Genomic DNA, 22,032 nt, shown 5'->3' on the forward strand with positions numbered 1-22,032 from the left:
CTATGTACCTTGGTTTCCTCATAATGCAAAAATGGGGATGATAATATTACCTACCTCAGAGAGTTGATGTGAGAGTAAAATCAGATCACGTAATTGTTTGACAGTACCTGCAACATAATAAGTACTTAATACCTTTTAACAATCTTAACTAAATATAGGTTTCAACTTCATAGTAACACTGAAGGTTGTTAAAATATGAACGTGGGATATTTTTTTCAAATAACTTTCATCATGATAATCCCAAACCATGCTTTTAACATAAAATATTATTGCTTCTACGTATAACTATATCTCCACTGACGCTGGTATTTGCATGCAGCAAATACTATGAACGTATTGACTGATCTACCTGAAGACTTTAACAGGAGGAGATGAACTACCTTTTTATGAAGGCCTCTTTAAGAATTGTTCTGTGGAATGCAAGGTGCCTTTAAGCAAGAGAGTTTTACTGCACTGGCTTTATAAAACATGACTCCAAGTAAAAATCCCTGTTAATTATTAAACCCTTATGTATAATCTGGATACCTGACACTGCTGATACTGCAGATTGAGAACAGAGAGTTTTTGTCCCTCAAGTTAAGCCTAAACACCAATAGTAAAAGGTAGTTATCAAGGGATTTAAAAACCCCAAAACTTTTCCTCTTATATTTAGTAAAGAGTGTGGGGTATCTCCTGTTTTGGCTGGCATATCTAGTGCCTAAACAACTGGTTTAAACCTTGTTTGGGATTCCTGCTTGTTTTAGCATGGCGGATCTTGGAGTTCACAGAATCCTCCTTCTGGTTATTTCTCTGACAAAGTGTCTGGAGGGCACAAAACTGCTGGCAGACTTAAAAAAATGTGGTGACTTGGAATGTGAAAGTAAGTCGCTTTTCTTTTTTTCCTTCTTTTCCTCTAAAAATGAGGCTCTGAAATGATATAAAATGTTATTGTGGACATGTATGATAAAAATGAATGTTAATATCATTGAAAAATATTTATAATTATAAGGTATAGTACACTATGAAAGAGAAATGCTGGAAGCAAAGTATTTTGTGATAGTTTTTAATGTAAATATACAAAGATCAGCCTGATGTATAAATATATAAGAAATTTTAAGGATATTAATCCAGATCTCAAAAACAAACTAATTAGCACTTTTACTATTTTTTAAGATCAATGTGATTGATTTGTATTAAAAAAGATATCAAGCCATTTGATAGTTATTTTTATGAAGCCCTTACATTTTTTAGTTTCTATTTCACAATCAGAAGTTTCTGATTCTCATGAGTTTTCTAAGACTGTTTTTATTTCAAACCGTCATGATTTATTGTGTAAACTTTATCAAACATTAATTATTTCTGTGTTCCCTTATTATGCAAAAATACTGAAATCAGTGTTAGGAATACATAATTTTATTTATATCTTTGAATATTAAACTTCCTTCTTCTACAAAGAGAAATTAATTTTCATTTTATTGCTTAAGAACTTATTTTCTGAAATTGGCATTATGGTACAAAATGAATAGCATCCCAGTATATTAGAATTGCTTTATATTGTTCTATCCCTCCAGTATGTGAGAATTACTTCGAATTTGCAACATGTAATTAAAAATGCAAAATATTATTAGTATGCACATAAATGATTTAAAAGTAAATTTTTTATGTGTAAACATTTTCCTTAATCATTTGGATACATAATTTAATATATAGAGAATGTTTACTAGATGATGTTTTATAATAATTTCATTATAACAACTTTTCTTTCATTCTTTACAAACTCATTTTAGTTTCCTTAGGGCTAGGCACATAACATGGAAAGAGAACATTCAAATTTATAGTAATTGATAAAAGTTATTTTAACTTTAATTGCACGACTTAATGAAAATGTTTTACATATGCCAGTAGAGTTATAATCGTTAATAAGGTATGTATATTACTTTATGTGCTGAAGGGCTAAATCTAGCATATGTGTTTATGGTCATTCATAGTTATTAAGGGCCTATTATGTGCTGGGTCTGGGGGATGAGGGGTGTGTATCTAAGAGGGATAAAATGAAATGTAAGATAAGTTTCTTGTCCTCCACAGATTTTCATTCTAGTGAATGATGACAAGACAGGTCAATATGAAACAGTAAATAGTAATACAACATAAGGTTAATAGATAATATTGAAATTCAGAGAAGTGGCAGAGTAGGATGGACCAATTAGGGATGTCTTATAGCGGAAGTAGGATATGAGTTGTCCATGAAGAGAGACTGATGGGTTTTTAGAAAGGCTTAGGAAAAAACAGAAAGAAAACTCAGAATACAGAAGGTGGATGTTGCAGTGAAAAGAACTTCAGTTCAAATCTGGCTCCACCATTTATCAGGTGTGTGACCAACTCTTTGATACTTAATTAAAGGCTCATTTTTTAGTCTGAGATGAGATTATTTATCTCATAGGTCTGTTCTGAGGATTTAATAATAGCAGTAATAAAAGGTATGAAAGAGCTTATCATGATGCCTGGAGTATAGTAGGTGCCAGAAGAAAACTAATTATCTTTTCCTTCCCTTCTCTACTGTGTGTTTTTCTCTGCATGTTTACATAGCTTTAATAAGCAGAGTCTTAGCCATAAGAGATTACAGAGGACCTGACTGTCGATACCTGAACTTCACTAAGGGAGAAGAGATATCTGTTTATGTTAAGCTTGCAGGAGAAAGTGAAGATCTGTGGGCAGGAAGTGTAAGTATCTAATCTTACAAATTGAATACAGAATAAATGACTAGCTTGCACAAGGATGCCTGGTGTTCATCTCTAAAGGAACTTTAAGAATTTCAAAGTACTTTATATATATATATTAAAAACCCTTAACATATTTAAACAAACAAACAAAAAAATGGTCATGTTCAGTGCTGGTTCCAGAATTTCTATAAAAAGTAGCTTTGGGGAAGCCAGTCTGGTTGGGATGAAGGCTTAAGAGTGCCTTGAAATTACTTTTACAGAGCATGCATAGTTTTTGAACTTAGGTTTTATATTTATTTAGAGAGACTTTTAGAGGTGCCAGTGGAGATTATGGGATGACTAGGTAACCCCAGCCATCCCTTGGTGCTACCAATGGCCAAGTTTAAGAGAGACTGGGAAGTTTTAGTTAATCAGATTAAATGACATGTCTTGGGAATTCCCTGGTGGTCCAATGGTTAGGACTCTGCGCTTTCATTGCCGAGGGCGCAGTTTCATTCCCTGGTTGGGGAACTAAGATCCCACTTGGCCAAAAAAAGAAAAAAAGACATGTCTTTCTGAGCAAATAAAGGACTGAGTTGCTATTGAAGAGATCCTCAGAAAGATTAGTAGCCTAGGGAAGCAAGGTATATGAATTTTTCATGGAGAAAAAGAATAACTGAGAGAGACCACTATTTGGCCCAAAATCCTATTACACTGAAATGCCTAGATGCCTGGATCACCTCTCTGAATATACAAATAGAAAAATTAATGATTAATATTTTCAGTTGAATATAGGTTTGTGTCTTAGATTATATCATGCCTTAGAATGAAAAGATACCATGACAAGTGATTTTACTCCCAAGCTGAACAAGCATGACTAACCTGATACATACATCATTTCCATATTGCGTATGCATAAGATCTCTTCCCTGTGTAGCCTCTGTGATCTTTATTTGAAGGAGCAGATTCTATTTGTGTCTATCCTGCTTTTTAGCATGAGGGGCTACATGACTGAACCTCAGACTGTTGTTGACCAGAATTGTTTACGTGGACTTTGCAGCTCCCAAGACTTCTTACTGCTTATGGTGCCTTAAACATGCCATTTCTTTGTCTTGAATGCATGGGAGGTATCCAATGCAACTATAAGGAAAATGACACAGTATCATAAGAGGAAAAGAAAGCATTCTTTCTTGTTTACTATGTGTGAAAATGATAGTTCCACACAAAAGCAGCATGTAATGTGTGGAGCCAGGATGAAGTTTCAACCACACTTGGTTTTGTGCCTTAGGTGTCTAATCCAGGCAGATGACTGTTTAAGAAGCCACACTGTGTGGTTAGGACTCTGGGCTTTCATTGCTGGAGGGCCCGGGTTCAATCCTTGGTCAGGGAACTAAGATCCCACAAGCCCCACTGGCATGGCCAAGAAAAAGAAGCCACACTGTGGAGTTCATTCTGTCAGTTTCCAAATAATTGCAGCAACTGAAGAGCTGGAAGAATCACAGTTGAGGTATAATGGTGCGGAATCAAAGGGACAAAAGGAATATGCTGTTTAAAGTTTGACAGGGATGGGAAATGGGCTGAGAGTGGTTATGTGAAGCCTTCACCCTTGGGGGACATCTTGTATGCACTTAAACTGATTGAGAGGATCTCTGTTACCAAGGTACCCTCAGAAAAGTTGTATGGAACCAAATGCACCCTGGAAGACTCATAGATCTTTACTATCTTGATGAATCCACCTCAGTCCTTCAGAGTTTAAACATCTTACCCAATTTTGACATTCTGAAAATGCTGCATATGTCACAGCTCCATCTTGCTTGGCTACAGTCACCATTCTCTTGCTTTTTGATATTCCAGGTTTACTAGTGTAAATCTGTGGTCCTCCCGGGCAAGAAAGGTCATTAGGAACAGAAAAAGAAAGAAAATGTGTGGTTTTCCCTCTGAAATCTGAAAAAGTGGCATTTTATAGCTTGGCCCTTTGTTCCCTCAGATTTATGCTGTTCTGTTGAGTAGCAAAAGGAATATGATTTCACTGACTTGCTTTTAGATGGTAAATGAAAGCTGTTAATGTTTGTAATTTGAAATAGATGAAAGCCAAGGACATGAAACAAAATTAAGCTCAATGGCTATTATTGCTCTGATCACTCTTACTTGCTAATCTTCATTCTTCATTTTGATAGAAAGGAAAGGACTTTGGGTATTTTCCCAGAGATGCAGTCCAGATTGAAGAGGTGTTCATATCTGAGGAAGTTGAAATATCAACAAAAGTGAGTAAACTCATTTCGGTTATTAATTGAATTTATGTATTTATTTATTAAGGAAAATTTATATTTTATTTTCTCTAACAAAAGAAATAGTTGTTGTAAACACCCAAGAATTCTCTTTTCCAATTACCAATAGTTTTTTTTCTTCTTCTTTTATAATGAATGTATTATTTATTTTATTTTATTTATTTATTTTTATTAATTGATATTGGAGTATAGTTGCTTTATCAATTATTAACTGAATTTAAAATTTTTTGGCTAAAACAGTTTTCTGTGGTATAAGTGCCCATCAGTTATACATCTTATATAGTGGATATATAAAATAGTCTGAAAACTCACTCTAGGAATAGTTTGAGTATGTGAATAAAATCAGGTAAGACGAGATTGATGACAAGGATTTTGCTTACTGAAAAATTAACAGGCAGTAGAGTATAGTGGTTAAGAGCATGGATTCTGGAGGTGGACTGGGTTCAAAGCCTGACTCAGCCACTTAGTTGCCATGTGGTCTTGTGTGCCTTTTTTCTCATCTGTAAAATGAAGATGATGATTATAATATAGTGTTACCTCAACAAATTTATTGAGCAAAAAAAGAGCATATGTAAAGTACATAGAACAGCACTTAGTAAGTGCTATGTAAGTGTTAGATATTATTACTAATGTTATTGTCCTATATTATTACTAATGTTATTTTCCTACTGGGACAGAGTTTATTTCCCATCACACACTCTAGGTCTCATATCTGTAAACCTCTTTTGCTGTTGGAGTTTTAAATGAGCTTGATAATGATGGGCTTGATAATGAGAATGGGAATCAGAAGGTGACTCTTCAATATGTGAATTTGATTAGCCCATTTAATTCACATTCCAGGTTAAGCCTATTTACCTTACATGAGGTCAGTGTGAAGTCAGTCTGCCTAGTTAAGTAAACTATTATCTGGCTCTTTTCCAGCACAAATTCTGGGATTAACTGTCTATTCACTGTATAACTACTGGTCCTGTCAGTTCTGTCTCCAAAATATATCTGTCTTCTCTTCATTTTTACTCTCCCCATAGCCCTGATTTAAAGCATCATTGTCTCTTGAGTAGAACACTGCAGTAGGTTTCTAACTGGTCTCCTTGCCTCTACTTTTGCCCTCTTCCAATTCATTCTCCAGACAGCAATGGATCTTATAGATACAAAACCAAAGAAATCAGATCATGTCATTTGCTTGGTTTAAAGCCTTTTTATGGCTTTGCATTGAACCTGGAATCAAGCCCTGACTCCTTACCCTGGCTCTACATGATCTGCTGCTGCCCCCGCTGCTGACCCTGTCACGTGCCACTCTCCCTGCACTCACTATGCTCCTGGCCACACTGGCCTATTGATAGTTCTTAGAACATGCCAAGCTCTTTCCTAGCCCAGAAACCCAAACGGGCTGTTCCCTCTGTTTGGAATGCTTTCCCTAAGTTCTTCACCTGGTTAGTTCCTTTTTATCCTTTAGGTCACAGCTGAAATATCAGTGCCTCAGAGAGCTCTTCCATGATGATTCTAAAGGAATTACTGATTCTTAATCACAGTTTACTGTTTACTTCCTACATAGCACTTATCACAATCTATAATTACACTTTTCTATTGTTTACTGTAGAATTTCAGCACCTGGCACAGTGCAGAGCACATAATAAGCATATAGAAAGCCCAAATTCTTTATTTTTTAAAAAACATGTATTTATTTAGGCTGCACCGGGTCTTAGTTGTGGCATGCATGTGGGATCTAGTTCCCCAATCAGGGATCGAACCCAGGACCCCTGCGTTGGGAGCGCAGAGTCTTACCCACTGAACCACCAGGGAAGTCCCTAGAAGGCCCAAATTCTTAGGTCAAATTCCCTGGGAAATAGACTCCGAGATGGATCTTTGCATCCAAGAGGTTTACTAGGGAGTACTCTTGGGAATAGCACCTGTGAGGGAATACAAGAAAAAGCAGGACTGGGCAGAGAAGTTGAACTGTGATCCAGTTGCAACAAAGGTTTCAGGTGATTCCATGAGGAGCTTTGAAGCTGGAATGGCCTTTCAGGCTTGTCCTGAATAGAGGCAAGGGGTTGGGCCTTTTTATCCTTGCATGACTGGCTCATCTGGGGTAGTGTAAACTTGGGCTAGGTTAGGCTAGTATTTACTAGAGACAGTTGCTATTTGTGTGTGTGTGTGTGCTGTATGCGGGCCTCTCACTGTTGTGGCCTCTCCCGTTGTGGAACACAGGCTCTGGACACGCAGGCTCAGTGGCCATGGCTCACGGGCCCAGCCGCTCCACGGCATGTGGGATCTTCCCAGACCGGGGCACAAACCCGTGTCCCGTGCATCAGCAGGCGGACTCTCAACCACTGCGCCACCAGGGAAGCCCGACAGTTGCTACTTTAATTACTTGATTCATTTAATCCTCACAACACCTCTATAATGTAGGTACTGTCATTATTCTCATTTTACAGATGAGGAGACTGAGGCATAGAAAGGTCATCCTATTCACCCAAGGTCACAGAGCTAGTAAACGGCAGGATTAGGATTTGAACCCAGAGTGTTTGGCTCCAGCGTCTGTTGTTAATCACCTACGATGTTGCAATGCCAAAAAATACTGTAAAATTGCAATTCTGAAGTTTATTTTTGTAAAATTCTGAGCTTTATTCTCATTTCATAATGGTGATATCCAAAGAGCAGTGTATATCACTGTTTCATACCTTCAGATTAAAAAAAAATAGCTTCACCATTTTTCTTCTTGATGATTTGGTTGTTTTGTGAGATGAGCAAGGGGAGCACTGCTTCCATCGGCTACATGCAATATCTCAATAAAAGAAGTCTAAGTGGGGACTTCCCCAGTGGTCCATTGGTAAAGAATCCACCTTCCAATTCAGGGGACACAAGTCCGATCCCTGGTCGGGGAATTAAGATCCCACATACCACGGGGCAACTGAGCCCGCACAGTACAACCACTGAGCTCGCACGGCTCAACCTGAATGCCGCGGACTACAGAGCCCATGTGCCCTGGAGCCCGCATGCCACAAGTAGAGAGAAGCCCACGTGTCACAGCTACAACCCAACGCAGCCAAAAAAATGAAGTTTTTTTTAGTTCAACTTCTAACCAGGCCTTCATGCTTTAGAGTCTTTGGTTTGTCTGAGCTGTGACCATGTGCTGTAAATTCCCCTCCCTGAAAGTGCTGCACAGCTGCATATGTCCATTCAGTGTACCCTTACCAGGAGCAAGATTTTGTGGCCATGTACCCCTGCTCACTAGAGTTTATTTGCAGAATATACTCAATACTTGATTGCCTCTGCTTCTGAATTTCTTCAATTATTTGATAATAAATCCTAATGCAAGAGGATTTTCATTTAGGTTTATATCATTAACCCTGAAAAGTCAGTTATGATACAAGTGTTTGAGATTAGGAGTTTTTGCTCTGCTGTTGAGCTAGTTGTGTGGCCTTGGGAAAATCATACTCATCCATTTTAAATGATTTCAGAGAAACAAGGAGTATTTATATATTAATGTCCATCGTAACTTTTTTCTTTCAGGAATCTGACTTTCTCTGTCTTCTTGGAATAAGCTACACATTTGAAAATGAAGATAGTGAGTTAAACAGTGATAATGGTGAAAAAATATATCCATATGAAGAAGGCAAGGAGCCCAAATCTAGAGTATATGAAAGTGATTTTCAGATAGACCTTGGCTTTTATTCAACTTCTGAAAGTACTTTGTTTGAAGACCAATTTCCAGCATCAGAGGCTCCTGAAGATATCAGAAGTACTAGTGAATCAAAAGACTGGGAAGCAGTAGAAGCTGGAAATGTGGAACAGTATCCTATTCCAGAAGGGGATCATGTCCTACCATCCTCAGCTATTCCTGAAGTGAAAGGATGGTTTGGATTTGGAAAGGACCAAGCTGGAGAAAAGACTTTTGAATCAGTTACTGAACCTCTAGAAGAAAGCTCATTTCGAAGTAGAAAAATAACAGTGGAAGATGAGAACGACCCAGAGGGATTAAACAATGGTGAGCCCAAAACAGAACATAAGCAAGAACTTGAATCAGAATTTGATTCAGTGCCAAAGAAACAGTCTGAACTAGTGTCTGAGTCAGAGCACATCCTCAATCCTCAAGACACTGGTTGGTTTGGTGGTGGATTTACAAGTTATTTTGGTTTTGGGGGTGAGGATACAGGGCTTGAATTATTGTCCAAAGAAAGCAACCCACCATTACAAGATGTTCCTAGTTCCATATCCTCTGAGGAAGAACCCACCGTTCCGTGTACAGAAATATTAACAGAAAAAGAAGACACAGTCACTAATGATAGCTCAATTCTCAAGCCAAGTTGGTTTGATTTTGGTTTTGCTATGCTAGGATTTTCATATGCTAATGAAGATAAAATTATATCAGATGATGGGAAAAATGAAGAAGGTGGGGGAGATAAACATGGACAACCTCCAACAAGTGAATTTGACCCTGATAAGGAACAAGAAATAAAAATAATAAAAATTATGGAAACTGAAAATCAAATAGGCAAGAAAAGGGTCTTAGAGAAAACAGATGATTCTGATACTTTACCATATTTTAAAAAGTTCTTGTATACTTTTGACAACCCCTGGAACTTCCAGAACATTCTAAAGGAGACAGAATTGCCATTTCCCAAAGAGATACTGGATGAAAATAATGGAGGTGAAAATGATAAAAGAGAAGAATTTTCAGTTGAGTATTACCCTACAGATAATACAGAAGATATGATGTTGAAAAACAGATACAGTCAGCCAGGTTAGTATAAAAATATCTATAATATGATTTCTTTTTAAAATATAATCTAATTAAAAAAATTATACAGCAGGTTCTTATTAGTTATCTATTTTATACATATTAGTGTATATATGTCAATCCCAATCTCCCAATTCATCACACCCCCCCCCCACTTTCCCCGCTTGGTGTCCATACATTAAACATAATCTATTTTTTTTTTTTTTTTTTTCTTTTTGCGGTATGCGGGCCTCTCACTGCTGTGGCCCCTCCCGTTGCGGAGCACAGGCTCCGGACGCGCAGGCCCAGCGGCCACGGCTCACGGGCCCAGCCGCTCCGCGGCATATGGGATCCTCCCAGACCGGGGCACGAACCCGTATCCCCTGCATCGGCAGGCGGACTCTCAACCACTGCGCCACCAGGGAGGCCCAAACATAATCTATTTTTAAGAGTGCAAATCATATGAAACATCCAGGAACCCATATTTCTCAAAATACTCAATAATCAACAACAACTTTATCAATTACCCTTTTATCAATTTCTGGTTTACTATGGGATTTAGTCGATTTTTTTTTTTTTTTTTGCTGTACGCGGGCCTCTCACTGTTGTGGCCTCTCCTGTTGAGGAGCACAGGCTCCGGACGCGCAGGCTCAGCGGCCATGGCTCACGGGCCTAGCCGCTCTGCGGCATGTGGGATCTTCCCAGACAGGGGCACGAACCCGTGTCCCCTGCATCGGCAGGCGGACTCTCAACCACTGTGCCACCAGGGAAGCCCTCCTTTATTTTTTTAAGAAAATTTCTTTTAGTGTTTATCTCTATTTTCTAAATAAAATATTTATATTCTTCTTTGACTAACCTATTTTAGATGATGTTCATTGACTTCCTGTTCTGTTAGGTGAGAATTTTTTCTTATTTGCACTCACTTTTTAGCTCATTTACACTTTCCCAATATAGCTATATCTGAATGGTGTTCTCAGAAACCTAAGCTAAGGTAATTTAAAATTGTCTTGATTCCTGAATGATATTTTATTCTAGATCTATAGCTCCTCCCCCCAAGAAGATCTATGATAACAAGGGTTTTCTTTAAGTGTACAAGATAATAAGGAAACTCAAGCAAAAACAATGTAAAAAGTTTTCATCTTTCTTCAAGTCTCTCAATTCTAGGAGATCAACAGAGGGCAACAGAAGAGAGCAGAGTATCAGAGGATACTTCTAGATCTAGATGTCCAGGTATCTAGCAACTCCTATGATTAAAAACAAGTGGATAGGGGCTTCCCTGGTGGCGCAGTAGTTGAGAGTCTGCCTGCCGGTGCAGGGGACACGGGTTCGAGCCCTGGTCTGGGAGGATCCCACATGCCGTGGAGCAACTGGGCCCGTGCGCCACAACTACTGAGCCTGCGCGTCTGGAGCTTGTGCTCCGCAACGGGAGAGGCCGCGATGGTGAGAGGCCCGCGCACCGCGATGAAGAGTGGCCCCCGCTCGCCACAACTGGAGAAAGCCCACGCACAGAAACGAAGATCCAACACAGCCATGAATAAATGAATGAATGAATGAATGAATAAATAAATAAATAAAAAAAACAAGTGGATAGCATTTTAAGTAAAGAATTATATAACATGACTTTCCCACATCTCCATTCTGATGTCTCTATGATGGACAGATTAGAAACCCAACAAATATTGGCCAATAATACAGAAACAATCGACCTAGAATGACAGAAAAACTTTCACAAGAAGAGATCAACAATGTTGCAAACTCAGAAGGAAACACATTTCACTGGTGCTGGTTGATTATCTTGAATTTCCAGAAGAGCTATATGTTATTTCTTAATATTCTACAAAATATGAGTTCTTTACTTGATCAACATCCTCAACCAGAATATAGACTTTAGATTCTAACCCTTTTCTAAATAAGAAAGGTGGTGTGATGATTTTCATGACTGAAAACATTAGAGACCTAGATTTTCAAAGGCTAGAGGAAATTACTTTGTTCTAAGCTTGTTAGATCCTAAGGGAATATTTGTGAAAAAGCAGATGAGTAATTGGAAAGAAGAGAGACTAAAAGAAAACAATATCAGACCCAGAAATACAGTATTCAAAATATAGATATATAAAAATATTTTAGAGCTTACTTATAGAAACTTCAGGGCATTATGAATATCATTTTAGAATTTATTTATCATTTCATATAGTGATACTGGGAGAATTTCTAAATATGAATAACTTGGTAGATAGTCAAATGAGAACAGGGCATTTATGCAATTATAACTAGTTTTGAGGGTCTTTTATAAAAATGTTGAGAAATTCCTTTAGGTTTCAGAAAAAAGATGTCTTACTATATAAATACTTCAAAACATTTCACTATTAATTAAATGAAAAACAAGCTGGGGTCATGCAAAGTTTGTTTTAAAAAAAGAATACTAGGGACTTCCCTGGTGGTCCAGTCTTTAAGAATCTGCCTTCCAATGCAGGGGGACGCGGGTTTGATCCCTGGTTGGGGAACTAAGATCTCACATGCTGCAGGACAACTAAGCCCGCGTGCTCTAGAGCCTGAGAGCCCCAACGAAGAGCCCGCACGCAGCAACGGAAGATCCCGCATGACGCAACAAAGATCCCAAGTGCTACAACTAAGACCCAACACAGCCAAATAAATAAATAAATAAATAAATACTGAAAAGAAAAAAGAAGAATACTGAAAGAGGGATTCAGATAAAACCACAGACTCTATTTTCTCAATATTGGAGAAATAGCTAAAATAGACAATATTTTCAGATAATTTCAACAACTCTTTTTTTTTGCGGTACGCAGGCCTCTCACTGTTGTGGCCTCTCCCATTGCGGAGCACAGGCTCTGGACGCGCAGGCCCAGTGGCCATGGCTCACGGGCCCAGCCGCTCCGTGGAATGTAGGATCTTCCCAGACCGGGGCACAAACCCATGTCCCCTGCATCGGCAGGTGGACTCTCAACCACCGCGCCACCAGGGAGGCCCTCAACAACTCTTTTAGGGAATAACAAATGAAAACTTGACTTATTTAGAAAGAGTGCATAAGGAAAATGAATCACTGATCTTGAAAAAGCATTTGTGAAAATCTGAGGTTTGAGATAACCACATTTACAAAAAGCTAATATCCTGAGATAAGAATTTACAAAACAGATAAATTAGGGAACAATTATTTATATTACAATATTAATAGATCCTAAGGGAATATTAGGATATTAGGACTCTATTTTACAAAAGGACTCCAAACTGAGCTTATTTAAATAATGAATTTCCCAAGTACAGTTAAATATGAAAACTATTCATTATTTTATTTGAATTAAAATTCTGTTTATTAATTTATTAACAATTGTAAGAAAGTCATATCTGTATCTAATGTGCTTTTTAAAATTGAAGTATTGTTGATTTACAACGTTTCAGGTGTACAGCAAAGTGATTCACTTATACATATATAACTGAATATATATGTATAAGAATATATGTATATTCTTTTTCAGATTCTTTTCTATATTAGGTTATTATAAGGTATTGAATATAGTTCCCTGTGCTATACATTAGGACCTTGTTGTTTATCCATTTTATATACAGTAGTGTATAACTGTTAATCCCAAATTCCTAATTTATCTCTCTCCCACTTTCCCCTTTGGTAACCATAAATTTGTTTTCTATGTCTGTGAGTCTATTTCTGTTTTGTAAATAAGTTCATTTGTATCATTTTTTAGACTCCACATATAAGTGATATCATATGATATTTGTCTTTCTCTGACCTACTTCATTTAATATGATAATCTCTAGGCCCATCAATGTTGCTGCAAATGGCATTATTTCATTCTTTTTTATGGCTGAGTAATAGTCCATTGTATATGTATACCATCTTCTTTATCTGTTCATCTGTCGATGGACATTTAGGTTGCTTCTATGTCTTGGCTATTTGTAAATATTGCTGTTATGAACATTGGGGTGCATGTATCTTTTTTTTTTTTTTTTGCGGTATGCGGACCTCTCACTGCTGTGGCCTCTCCCGTTGCGGAGCACACGCTCCGGACGCGCAGGCCCAGCGGCCATGGCCCACGGGCCCAGCCGCTCCGCGGCATATGGGATCCTCCCAGACCGGGGCACGAACCCGCATCCCCTGCATCGGCAGGCGGACTCCCAACCACTGCGCCACCAGGGAGGCCCGGGGTGCATGTATCTTTTCAAATTATAGTTACAAATTATAGTAAGTTACAGACATGTGTTTGCTTACTTGGGACTTTCATCTTTTAAACAATGCTAAGTAAGTGACAGCATCAAAGCCATGTGTTAAATTCATAACTCAAAGAGCAAAGTTAGACATTGAATAATTCAGTTAGGACTATTCTTTAATATTGTTTTTCAGGGCTGCACTGATACTTTTCTATCCTTGTCTTAAAAAGTAACTGAGGAATAAATCCCACAATTTACTTGAATACTATAGCTCAGGCTAGGACTAGTTAGAACTTCTTTTTTTAAATCCTGTTTGATTAGTTCATTGAATCAGGTGATCAGTTTAAACTATGTTTGAAAATTGAAGTGTCTTAAATTGATGGCTATTTGACATGGTATGCACATGTATGCATATGATGACATGGTATGCATATGATGCAACATTACAAATGTGTAAAATTATGACATATATGTTTCTTTATTTGGGGGAAGGGTGATCCTTTTTATTTTTTATTATTTTTTATAAATTTATTTATTTAAAAATAAATTTATTTATTTTTTATTTATTTTTGGCTGCATTGGGTCTTTGTTGCTGCGCACAGGCTTTCTGTAGTTGCGGCAAGCAGAGTCTACACTTCGTTGCAGTGTGTGGGCTTCTCTTGCTGTGGAGCATGAGCTCTAGGCCTGCGGGCTCAGTAGTTGTGGCTCACGGGCTCTAGAGCACAGGCTTAATAGTTGTGGTGCATGGTCTTAGTTGCTCCGCGGCATGTGTGATTTTCCTGGACCAGGGCTCGAACCTGTGTCCCCTGCATTGCCAGGCTGATTCTTAACCACTGAGCCACCAGGGAAGCCTGGTAATCCTTTTTAAATGAAAGTTCTTGAGATGTACATATATATCTTCATATATACAGGGCCATGAGTCAAAGGACGCAGATGCACTCCAGAAGGTAGAAAAGGCAATGAAATGGGTTCTCCTCTAGAGCCTCCAGAAAGAACACACAGCCCTGCCAAAACCTTGGTTGTAGGATTTCTGATTTCCAGAACTCTAAGAGAATATATTTGTATTCTTTAAGCCACTAAGTGTGTGGTGATTTATTACATCAGAAGTAGCAACTGGGGCTTCCCTGGTGGCGCAGTGGTTGAGAGTCCGCCTGCTGATGCAGGGGAGGCAGGTTCGTGCCCCGTTCCAGGAAGATCCCACATGCCATGGAGCGGCTGGGCCCGTGGGCCATGGCCGCTGAGCCTGCATGTCTGGAGCCTGTGCTCCGCAACGGGAGAGGCCACAACAGTGAGAGGCCCGCGTACCGCAAAAAAAAAAAAGAAGTAGCAACTAACAGAGGCTACAAATTTATGTTTTAATGAATTCTTTCCATAATGAAGTATCACAATGCTCACAAGATTCAAAGAATGACCTGACTAGAAAAAAAAATAGGAAGCCCACAACAAAGCAAGCATGTAAAAAAAAAAATCCCAAACATTTCTCCTTATTTATTTGCAGATATGGTCTCTAAAATAGAGTTATCTATGAGAATTCACGAAGAAGTACATTTCAAAACTCTGTCTTCTGAAAATAATGATGAAAAATCAAAAACATCATTAGACACTGAAAGGCCTACTCAAGTGGAAATAGACACATTTGTGGAAAATACCCTGTCAAACAGTCAGATCTTTTCAACTGATTACTCTTTGTCTTCTCAAAATTATGTTGCTCAAAAAGGTAAGAAACAAGCTATTTGTTCTCCAATGCAGCAAGTAAGGAAAAAATTAGATTCAAAATTATATCGTATCAAGTGTTAACATATTTTTATTTATAAATTGACAGAAGATGCTTCTGAGTGTCAGATTCTGAAATATTTATTTCAAATTGATGTTTATGATTTCCTGAATTCTGCGTTTTCACCAACTATAGTTCTTACAGAAAGGGTAAGTTGACATTTTAGATGTTTTTCAATAATTTTACCTATTTTACTAAGTATAGGAACAGCTGAAAATTATGTTTGAGTGAATCCTTCCTATGTGAGTGTTACATAATATTTCTCTTTACATAAGATCTTACATGTAAGCTTTCTCCTTACATGAATGTTTTGTTGCATGGATGTTGTTAAGGATTTTTTCTAAAACTTTCCTTAAGCTTTGTTGATCTTGAGCATTTGGGATTTTTCCTTCTCCTTTTTTTCAAATCAGGGGAAATTACACTAAGAGTTAACTCAGAAATATATGAACTGAAAATTAATCTTAAGCAAATTATTAGTATTTGAATGACAGCTGTGACCTCAGAATGGTGTAATGTGAGAATCTTGCAAAAGCAACTAGTACCTCAAAATTTAACCAAGTCATAACTGAAATTCTAAAATCTGTCCACTTTTTCATTTATTGTAAATCCTATTAAATTCTGTCTCATTTATTGTAAATGAAATATTGCAAAAGGACCTAGCTGTAGTACTTGGCACATGAGGCCTTTTACAAATGTTTGTTCCTTTTCTTATCTACTGCTACCAAATAAATAATTGAGGAAGTACTTTTGTCTTCTCATTTACATTTTAAGATGAAATTTAACAGTGGTTGCCTTCAAGGAGTTCACTCTAGTTGGAGGACACCAGTGAAAAAAATGAAATAATTATAATATGGTGCCGTAATAGCCACAGGATGCTACTGATATACGGGAGGAGCTACCTAGTAGACTGATTGGAAGTGGTAGGTAGAGAGGGTGGGGAAGAGGATCCTGGGAAAATGTCCCAGAAGAGATCTTACTTGAGCTGATATTGAAGAAAGAGTAGGAGTTAGCCAGGCAAGAAAGGATAAACATTCTAGGTTGAGGAGAGAGCATTTTTAAAAGTACAGGAGTGGGAGAGAGCTTGGCATTTTTGGAGATCTATAAACAATTCAGCCTGATTGAATACAGAGTGAGACTGAAGTTGTATACTGGGATTATGTAAAAAATAGCTTTGCATGTTATGATAGGAAGTTGAACTCTATCTTTTAAATGATGGGGCACTATTGAGGAATTTTAAGTAGGGAGTGAACTGAAAAATTTTCATTTTTAAAGTCTATCTGTCAACATTGTCAAATAAGAATTGAACCAGATAAAGACCAGAGGCAGGGAGGCCAATCAAGAAATTATCACTTTAGTTCAGGAAATAAATGGTGAAGGTCTAAAACAGGGTTTATAAACTCAAATGAAGTGAGTGCAGCACAGGTAAAGGTGAGAGCTGTAACCAACTGGAGAGTGTATGCCTTCTCTGAAACATGTAGCTGCTACTTACCTTCAGCCTCGTTTTTGCCAGATCTTCTGATATTTCAGGAAAAGTTGGAAATCTGGGTTTTTTTGTGTGAAATCTCCCAATTTTAAATGCTGGAAAATATTTAGATTAGAAAAAATATCATGCAGTTCAGACAAAACATTCTGTGGGTTGGGTCTGGCCCACTAGCCACATTTTTTAACCTTTGGCCTAATATCTGATAGTGGTTGTTAAAATGATTGGAAGGACAAACTAGGTAGATTTTTGTAGATAGAATTCATTGGATTTAATGATTGATCAAATGTAGCAAGGAGAAGAAAATGCAAAAATGAGGATAATTTACCAGATTTTTAGTTAGGGTGACCAGGTGCCACCGACTGTAAGAGTATTTGTGAAAACTAGGCTTAATGACACATATTGTTTTGCTTTCAGAGGCTTCCTCCTTACTTTATTTCTTTGCTGGTTTCCAGAGAGTTGACATTACTTGGTAAATAAGTTCAGAGAAGTGATTAATTTACTCTGTATGATTTGGTGTTGAAGATATTGATTAAAAACATTACTTAGAAATCTGCTCTAGCATAGGAGAAAAGGAAAACTAATAATAATGATGTAATTTATAAAAATAGTCATAATAAAACTTTCAACTACCCATTTAATTAATTCTACTTATTAGTATGTCCAACTGACATAGCCCTCACTTGTCATCCCCCTCTCCCATAAATTATACCAGTGAAGTTACTAAATTAAAAAATAATTTAGTAGTACACCATATTCACCTTTCATATAAAGTGCTTACTTAATACAGGCTATGCTAAGTAAGCTTACTTTTGTGGACTCATTAAATATCATCAAATACATTTTACTTGAACCATTTTGGTTGAAATTCTTCAGACATGAAAATATTGAACTTAAATTTGTTAATTATCTTGTGACCTTGGAAAGTCACTTGTTCTCTGGGGAAGTCTTGGTTTAAAACTGTAATATCAGTAGCAGAGACTAGATGACAGACTGGTCATTGGCTGGCTTGAGCATTGTTTAAAAATTATGAACCAGTTGACTACATTTAAAAGGTTAGTTCATATAAAAATCTGGATTTCTGCGTTCTCTTGAAGAAGTAGAAGACTGTAATACATAGTCTTCCGTTCTGTGGCAACAAGAAGCTCAAGCTGAATAGCGCTTGCATTGAATAGACATGCGGTTTTCATTTCCCTATACTTATTTCAACTGTTTGGCCTCTATACAGCTTTAAGTTCATAATGTTTGGGCTAAATGCTCTGAAGAGTTTCTGCCAGGTCAGGAATGCTAAGTCTTAGTGGGTCTATTAAGCATCCATAATAGCTGAAGTAAATGGAAAATTTGAGCAGTTTTCCAGTTAAATGTAGGCGAAAGTGTTTCCTTTTCTTCTTGCCTAAATGCTTCAGGTAATTGTTTCTATTCGCTGATGATTTTAGTTAGATTTTGTATACAAAATACTTTTTTTGAATTGTTTAAGTAATAGGAATCAACACCACTTTTTAATCTATTTTATTTTATAATTGAGGAGGCTCTTTGGGTTCTAACCTTTATATATTCTTAACTAGAATAAAAAATATATAAATATATTCATTTATATGTGGAATAAACAATGGAAATTCCCCAGCTCTTGTTCAACAGGTAGCTCCTGATTTAGTATGTTCTGAGAACAACTCTTACATCACTAGTGCAGAGAATGAAGATGTGGCTCAGCATGTTTGACTTTCTTTTGAAGGACTAGATCGTACAGCCTGTGACACTGACTGTTTAATTAAATGGGAGTAACTAGTGTTTACAGTTTAGCAACAGGGCCCTTCATAAGGGAAATCAGTTTCTAGGTTGTGGACAAGGTTTACTGGTTAGCATGTTTCCAACGTGCTTGTATGCTTTCTAGCAGCTGTCACAAACACTAACAGCATTTGTTCTCCATTTCCTTTAAAGTAAGCTTATATAAGATGGCAAAATCCCATATCTACTTAAGGAGGACAAACTTTGATATCTTTCACATGGTAAAAATCATGTACTCTATATGAATATAATATAGAATAAAACATTCAATTTTATTTTTATCAGTTACCTAATTTAGTATTTCTCTTTTCAATTGTAGATTTTAAGAGGGTAGTACTAGGCATGACATTTAAGGAAGAATTAATCAGGAGTTATGTCCATGAAATTAGATTATTGGTTGGTAGTCACAACTCCACCTATAGCACCCCTTTGCCACACAAGTGTCAAAGCAGGATCACAGTGTGGAAACACAAGAGTGCAGGATGTATTAGAATCTGAAATCTTTTTCAAGGATATGAGGAGCTTAGTAGAACTTTATTTACATATTAGAATATATTAACATGAACCTTTTAAAAAATGGAATTGAAACATCTAGAGGAAGAGGTAAATTTCTATATGACTATTAAATGTGCACAAAAGAAATTAGGTTTGAACCTGGCATTGAGTTTAAGTTTTACTGTTTTTGCCATGGGGAAACTTGTAGATTTTTCTTTTAAATTTCATTTATCCTTTTGTCCCTGCTCTATGTTTTTAATATTTGGAATGGTAATTATTGAAAAACTAGAAAAGGACACAGACTGTCTCAGGGAGGGCAAAGGGATTTTTAAAAAAATGTTTTACATTGTAAATAAATCCTGAAAGCTAACGATTCTGGAGTTCCCTGAAAATGTTCAGACTAACTGAAGAATTTTCATTCAGTAATACAGTGTTTTAATTGAGGCATATGTTGTTGTTCTAAGATCCTTTGAAATTCTAAATTTTGGTTACGCTTCTGTTTAGATTTTTTAAATTAATTAATGAATTAGTTTATTTATTTTTGGCTGCATTGGGTCTTCGTAGCTGTACGCGGGCTTTCTCTAGTTGCAGCGAGCGGGGGCCACTCTTCGTTGCAGTGCGTGGGCTTCTCATTGCAGTGGCTTCTCTTGTCGCGGAGCATGGGTTCTAGAGTACAGGCTCAGTAGTTGTGGCTCGTGGGCTCCAGAGCACGGGCTCAGTAGTTGTGGCGCACGGGCTTGGTTGCTCTGCGGCATGTGGGATCCTCCTGGACCAGGGCTCGAACCCATGTGCCCTACACTGGCAGGCAGATTTTTAACCACAGCGCCAGCAGGGAAGCCCCTTCTGTTCTGATTTTAGTGAACTATTCACATAGTTTAGTTTCAGCACACACTGTCCAACACATATGAAGGTTGTGTAATACCTTAAAAATGGAGAATCATTAAGCAATTTCTGCTACTCTTTGCTACTTGTGAAAGTTCCTGAAACTCCTTAAGCTGATGTGGCAAATGAGAGAGAGCACTTTGAGTTCCAAAAAACTAGCCTGCATTTTGGTCCTGAAAATCACTTGCCGTGAACTTGGGCCATTTCTGGATTCTTTTTGGCACAATAGTTCTGTTGCTGCTAGAGCTTAACATTAGGGAAGTTTCCCAAGGATCTAAGATTCTGTTCAATTATTGAGTTCTCTCGGGTGATTTGTTTAGGAAGAAGTATCTGTGGCTTTTTGAGTTGCTTCATTAAGGACTTCAATTAGAAGACTCAGAGATGGGTGATCCTTTACACCTGTGTTAGCTAGAACCCATTCCCCAAAAACAGATCCAGCCCTGGGTATTTTATTCGACAGACCTAAATATAGGGTCCTAAATTTAGAGGGCAAGATGCTACTTTTAGCTTCCCTTCCTCAGAGGAGAACAGCACGCGCCCAGCTAAGGTCCATACGGGTTTGATTTAGCATTTGGGTAACTAGGAGCTCATGGAGTTTAAAGAGTTTTGCCCAGCAAGTGCCCAGGTAACTCAGGTAAAAGTGAGTAAAGCCCTCGAACCCTTCGCTGGGCAGAGGAGGCCCGATCGATGTCCTCTTGCGTGGGAGAGGTTAAACTTTGCCCAGAACACAGCTGACCCGAGACGCCTTCCTGTCCAAAGTCCGGACACGGTTGGCAGGAGGCGCGGGCCCTGCAAGCCATTTTCTGACAGGAATGAAGACGGCGGCCGGTTTCCCTGGGCCGGCGGGCTCCCTCAGGGTACGACGCCGTCAGGGCTTCCGTAGGGTGCGGACAGCAGGCTCTAGCGGGGCGAGAGGAAAGCGATGGGGGCTGGGGCTGGGCCAGGCGCCGGCACCCGGGCCGAGGGGGCGCTTCGCGCTCACCCCGCCGGCCTACGCCGAGGGGCCTCCGGGAGAAGCCTCGTCGCCGGCACCCGAGGTGGGGACTCCTGAGACCTAGTCCTGACGTTCGGGGCGGTGCGGCCCACACCACAGAGCAGGCCTGGAGGTCGAATCCCATTCTCTCAGCCCCAAGCCTCTCGATTTCCAAGGTTTGGTAGCTCCGCCAGGTAGAGCCCCGGCCCCTTTAAGAGAGAACGACCGGGACACGTCTACTAACCTCGCGCGAAGTAGGAGGGGAAATTAACGGAGTCCTTGCGACCCCGCCTCCGTGCGGAGGTCTGGCCGAAACCAAACCGAGGGGTAGGGCGGCGAGGAGAGTGCAGGTCGCAGGCTCATGCGGGCGGGCTTGGACCTTCGGATCTTCAGGACGCAAAGCGTAACCTAGGGGCTGAAGCTCTCCGGCTGGGCAGCGTGAACACTTGAGGCCCGTAGGCGCCGTTCATCTCTGGCACCTCCCCGCAGCCGGCTCCGCAGTGGTCTGCTCCGGTTGCCGGTGCGGGTTTGGGTTCCGGACCGAACGCTGCGTGTCCGGTACCGCTGGTGGTGGCTCGGCCAGGCCCTGGATACGGCGCCGACTGCCAGGGCAGCCTTGACGCCATGGAGGGCCCAGGGACTGTCTCTCAGCCGCACTTGGGGCTGGTCCTGGGACAGCTTCGCCGGGTGAGTCCAGGCGCGATCCGGGTCACTTGGCTCAGGGGTCGCGGGAGCCGCCCGGGGAAGGTAGCAGCCGACTTTGGCTTTGGGGTCTCAG

The 22,032-nt window shown here is 39.0% G+C and overlaps 1 protein-coding gene across 6 annotated transcripts in view; it reads left to right on the top strand.

The window, feature by feature from the left end:
- Positions 1-620: 620 nt before the first annotated feature.
- Positions 621-22,032, top strand: part of MIA2 (MIA SH3 domain ER export factor 2) — a 105,305-nt gene continuing 83,893 nt past the window's right edge. Inside the window, exons 1-6 of one of the 6 annotated variants that reach the window (XM_082620176.1) lie at positions 621-859; positions 2,566-2,699; positions 4,856-4,942; positions 8,477-9,707; positions 15,364-15,582; positions 15,688-15,788. In XM_082620176.1, coding sequence (XP_082476302.1) covers positions 745-859; positions 2,566-2,699; positions 4,856-4,942; positions 8,477-9,707; positions 15,364-15,582; positions 15,688-15,788 — 1,887 coding nt within the window. In that variant the 5' untranslated portion in view covers positions 621-744. Of the gene's footprint in view, positions 860-2,565; positions 2,700-4,855; positions 4,943-8,476; positions 9,708-15,363; positions 15,583-15,687; positions 15,789-19,457; positions 19,508-21,058; positions 21,139-21,198; positions 21,942-22,032 lie in introns of those variants that run through there. The other 5 variants (XM_082620177.1, XM_082620181.1, XM_082620179.1 and 2 more) reach the window with 5 other exon arrangements.

Source organism: Mesoplodon mirus (genome assembly GCF_964341445.2).
Source record: "Mesoplodon mirus genome assembly, chromosome: 4".
NCBI lineage: Eukaryota > Metazoa > Chordata > Mammalia > Artiodactyla > Ziphiidae > Mesoplodon > Mesoplodon mirus.